Genomic DNA, 5,516 nt, shown 5'->3' with positions numbered 1-5,516 from the left:
TTTTTTTCCGACATTGAAAATGTCAATTTTTCTGCCTACAAACTACGATTTGCGGACAGCATTGGTTTTTTGTTACCATTTGAAGAAAACGGCTGCAGAATCTCATTGAATGCTTGTCGAAGCTTACGGTCAGCATGCTCTTGGTAAATCTCAGTGCTATGAGTGGTTCAATAGATTCAAAAGTGGCGATTTTTATGTGAGAAGCGAAGAACGTGGAAGACCACCGAAAAAGTTTGAAGACAGCGAATTGCAAGCATTGTTGGATGAGGATGACGCTCAAACGCAACAACAACTCGCAGATCAATTAAAAGTGACACGAGAAAGCATCTCCATACGTTTGAAAGCCATGGGAAAGATCCACAAGGTGGGAAAATGGATACCTCATGAACTGAATAAAAGACAGCAGGAAAACCGAAAAACCACTTGCGAAATACTGTTGGCCAGGCACAAAAGAAAGTCATTTCTCCATCGAATCGTTACTGGTGATGAAAAGTGGATATTTTTCGAGAATCCCAAACGGAACAAATCATAGGTCGATCCAGGCCAGCCATCAACATCGACTTCAAGGCCAAATCGCTTCGGCAAGAAAACAATGCTCTGTGTTTGGTGGGACCAGAGTGGTGTTATATATTATGAGCTTCTAAAACCAAGTGAAACTGTGAATACTCAACGCTATCAACAACAAATGATCGAATTGAGTCGTGCTTTGCTCCAAAAATGACCAGAATATCAAAAGAGGCAACACAAAACGATCTTGTTCCATGACATTGCTCCATCATACAAAGCAAAATCGGTCAAGGAAACGATAGAGGCGTTTGGCTGGGAAGTTCTTCCCCATGCGGCTTATTCACCAGACTTGGCTCCATCTGATTACTATTTGTTTGCATGGGACACGCACTTGCTGAGCAGCGCTTCGATTCTTACGAAAATGTTAAAAAATGGCTCGATGATTGGTTTGACTCAAAAGACAAGCAATTTTTTTTGGAGTGGTATCCATAAATTGCCAGAGAGATGGGAAAAATGTGTAGATAGCGATGGCCAATATTTTGAATAAAATACATTTTACCATTTTCCTACAATAAATGTGTATTTTCAATAAAAATATTCCGGTTTCATATTTACATATCTGGTATTGCAGATTTTCTGGGCTTCGAATTCTTTGCTACTCGTTGTTCGTTTGGTTGTACTTCAATGAGACGCGGCAAAACGAATTTTTCGTTGGAAGTGCGTCATCTTATGTAAAATTTTTAACCAATAGCTACGAATTGCTGCTGCAGCGTGTTGCGTAAAATAAAAAGTCAGTTTTATGTTGTAATCGGTTGTAGCAATAAAAGCTACAGAAAAACTAAGGAGCAAAATTAATCAAGAGCAAAATTTTGAAATAAGTTTTTATTGGTACATATTTATAATCTATACAATAAAAATAAAGATTCAATATAAAATGAATAATAAAAAAGAGATTACGAGCCAATAAGTCATTTTAATGCTAATCCGGAAATAATGAGTAATTAAATTTCACCGTTTATAATTAAATAAACGTTTCGACAAAAAATTATTATTAATATCACAATGTACCGATAATTACAAGTACAATTAAAATTGTATAAAAATTAAAATGCTAATAATATCTAAAGCTATGTTAAAATATTATTGATATAAAATTCGAGGCAGTATTATATATTTAATAACGTTAACATAATTTTGAATGTTATTAGGATTTTTATGCAATCTTAACTGTTACTACTTGCAATTATCGGTTCTTTGTAACGTTAATTATGACCTTGTATACAGATCGAATGTTTGTTCAATTATATGAAATTTAGTTTTATATTATTTCTGATTTAGCATTGAATTAACTTGGTTCATAGCTTTTTTTTACTTGATTTGTAAACATTTAACGGCTGTGTGCAATTGAAAATAATTTTCCATTTATATTAAAAGACGTAATAAGTATATATATTCATTATTTATTTTAATATAAACAGAAAATTATTTTTAATTGCACACAACCGTTAAATTAACTTTACCTCACACAAAATCCTATTTTTATGCACTGGAAATACAAATAATATCATAATACACATATCGATTTTCAAATAGAGCGCTAAAATGTAGCCAGATAAGATGATTAACTTCCCCGCCGCGCAGATCTCGGTTCCCTCGCTTATAAGCTGGCTTTACACTCCGTTTAGATTTTCAGTCATTCCAGATATTTATATATCCATAGGTGGAATCCGCTCCACTCTCTCCTTGATTCTCTTTGATATCATGGGTATACATTATTTTTTTTTTACGAGGATATAGTGAGAGATAAGAGTACGTGATTTTGAGGAAGAATGGTAATCGAAGAAAAGCTGGATCTTTCGAAGGAAAATCAAACGCAAAATGGAGTTACGACAAAAGAGCCGAGAACATATTCCCTGGAGAGTATCCTTTCGTGAAAATTGTCCTTGGTTGTTCGACAGAACTATCAGTGCCATATGCTTCTTCATAACCTCTTGCTGTTGCGAGTTATTATTGGGAATTGGGGTATTAAATCTATCACACATATTAAAATCATTGATAATATCTTGCTAGAACTGTCAAAGATACCAATTTGATAATTTCTTATTTTTATTTTCGATTAGTGAATTGTTTTGATATTATTTATGTGTGTTTTCCAACAAGGAAAACAGTCAATATGGAATCTTTTCTAGCAAGGGACACAAATTATATTATTACGTTCTTGTTGTTTGAAAGTATTAAAGAAGAAATAATTCACTATGTTATACTGTGTTACTTATCTATTGCTGGAAAATACCTATATCCTTATTGTTTTTTTTGCTAATGTCAAGCAAATATGAAATTATTTGTTATACAGATTACACTGTATCTCTTACTGAAAAGTACCAATAGGTTACATTCTATTTGATTGTAACGCTCTTGAAATTACTTATTTATCAAGTGTCAGACAAGAACAAATAATTCTTACAAGTGTTGTACCAAGTAGAACTTGTCCATCAGTGAATCATTACATCCTTATTGTTTCCCAATAGATATTTTCCATTTAGTGACATAAGTTAACACAAACATTTTGTCTTTCTTGCCGGATCATAAGTAACAAAAATAGAACAAAGATAGAACATATTTTTGTCGACTTATCACCAAATGGAGTACCTAATTAAACAATGGTGAAATGATTTACTGTGTTATACTGTGTCTCTTTCTTGGAGAACGTCCAGTATCATTAGAATTTATATTATGTTTTATATGTATTTTCAATATTCTGTACTATATATTTCATACAAAAGAGAAAACAAATTGAAATAATTAGCAGAGTTGTAGCATTAAAATTATTTATATTATATTTTCAATATCTTGTACTATATATCTAATATAAAAAAGAAAAATAGAAATGATTAGCAAAGCCAAAATAGTACCATCGATAGTTCTAGTGTTAAATGTTTGCTAAACTGATCAAATTGATGATGCAGTTAATTAACACAGTGAAAAATTTCTTAATTTGACTTAAAAATTGATTTTGATTCATATATTTAATTTATACAATTTCAATTTTTGTTATTCTTATCAATTCCTGACAAACATATAGTTCTAAAGATAATCAAAGAAGCACAGCAACAACATGGATTGAGACATGGCGATTATCAGCGGTATCGCGGTTATTGCTCGAGAAGGCTGAGAAGATTGCGGAAAGTATTGAAAGTGCCACAGGGCGACAGACGTCATTTCAAGAGGAGAGACGTCACTGCAACTATGGTTAGCGAGGATAAATTTTTACAAGTGCCCTTGATGATGGCCGAGCGCGCGTGGAGTTACGCAATGCAGCTACGTCAGGAATCTAATACAGAGCCAAGGAAGAAGTTTCATCTGATATCGAGACTCAAGAAAGCAGCTGCATACTCTTTACAATTGCAAGATTTAATAGAGGTACATTTTTTTAGCATATAAGTATTTTAATATATTCTAATATATACATATATATATATATATAGTGTTTTTAAATTAATTATAACAAGTATTTTATTAATTTGTAACATAAATTGAAAAATAGAGTGATAAAAAATTGTTATAAAATTATATTAGTCAAAAAAACTTTTGGTTGTATATCTCAATTTCTTAATTTTTTTCAATTAATTATTTCTACAAAATTGTCAAAATTATATTTTATGGTCATTATATTTTCTCTGTTCAGAATATAAATTGTGATGCACGTACGAAATTGGAAGCTCAGGCATACGTAGCCTGGATGAATGGTTCTCTGCAGTTTGAATTACAACTGTGGAAACAGGCTATGGAAAATTTGAAGAAGGCCCAAGTGGTATATGGTAATCTGGCATCTGCGTTGCCAGAATTAGAACAGGTTATATATAAGGCGCGAGTCGAGGAATTAGCACCTAGTCTTAGATACTGCGCTTATAACATTGGAGACACCAGTGCTATGGACGATCTTATGCAGATGCGTGGGCAATTGAGCGGTGAATTGATGGCCAGCCTAGACTCTCTGATAGCTCAGACGCGGGAAAAGCAAGCTAATATTGAGGAAGTGACATGGCGTGGAAAATCCTGCGGTACAGTGCCGCCACGAGCAGCTGGTCTGATCATTGCAGACTCTAGGCTGAATCAAGCTCTGGAAAGGGCTGCCACCAATCAGGCGAAGATCGATCTGCTGGAGGCGCATTTGATAGATTGTAAAGATGCTCTATTGGCAGTGCGTGATCATTTTAAAAATGAGTTGAAGAACAAGGAGAATGACAAGTGGTCACCACAGCAACATCTGATCAATTATTTGCAGTATATTCGACTATCTCGCACGTTGGAACGCAATCTGACGCTGGTGAAGGCGGCAGAGGAGAAAGCCAAGCCACAGGACATAGTACGCCTATACGAAGCAGCGCTGCACAATCTTGTGGAGATATCTCAATTGCAAGATGATGCAGAATTCTTGGAGGAACAGGAAGCAAAGACAAAATGTTATAGGGCCTTTAGATGTTTCTATATGGCTCAGAGTCTCGCCAACTTGCATCGTTGGCGTGAGGCTATGGCTTTATATCAAAGATCGCTGCAGCATGTTAAAGACGCACTTAAATACGACAAGATTCTTCCAGTCGAACTCAAGGAAGCTTTGTGCAAATTGGAGACCTCTGTGGAGGCTGCGCAGTATGCCGCTCATGCCCACAGCGTTTTGGAGGATGGTCAAGAAGAAGAAAGTGGAACCAGTAAGCTTGCTAAAAGTAAGAAACCGTTGTATGAACGTTTGCACGAGTACAGAGAAGATTCGGCGCTTCTCACGAAGCAACCAAACGTTTATAAACTGCCACCACCGATGCGCAGCATTCCCTGCAAACCTTTGTTCTTCGATCTGGCCTTCAACATGGTTGAATTCCCTGATCTGTCGCATAAAATGGGCGATCAGGCTAAGAGAGGGCAAGCTGGTCTCACTGGCTTTGTTAAGGGTCTTTGGGGTTGGGGAAACAAATGAATATTTTATATATATATATATATATATACAGAGGTGT

At 35.0% G+C, this 5,516-nt stretch overlaps 1 protein-coding gene across 1 annotated transcript; it reads left to right on the top strand.

Annotated features, from left to right (window-relative positions):
• The first annotated feature begins 2,217 nt into the window (after positions 1-2,217).
• On the top strand, positions 2,218-5,493 carry LOC108745364 (signal recognition particle subunit SRP68). Its single transcript, XM_018481486.1, has 3 exons — positions 2,218-2,427; positions 3,590-3,927; positions 4,193-5,493. The coding sequence occupies exons 1-3, from the start codon at positions 2,337-2,339 to the stop codon at positions 5,477-5,479; spliced, it is 1,716 nt and encodes a 571-aa protein (XP_018336988.1). The 5' UTR covers positions 2,218-2,336; the 3' UTR covers positions 5,480-5,493.
• Positions 5,494-5,516: the final 23 nt, after the last annotated feature.

This window comes from Trachymyrmex septentrionalis, unplaced genomic scaffold (genome assembly GCF_001594115.1).
Source record: "Trachymyrmex septentrionalis isolate Tsep2-gDNA-1 unplaced genomic scaffold, Tsep1.0 scaffold139, whole genome shotgun sequence".
In the NCBI taxonomy this organism is placed as follows: domain Eukaryota; kingdom Metazoa; phylum Arthropoda; class Insecta; order Hymenoptera; family Formicidae; genus Trachymyrmex; species Trachymyrmex septentrionalis.
The sequence above is the reverse complement of the archived record's forward strand: the minus strand, read 5'-3'. Positions and strand labels throughout refer to the sequence as shown.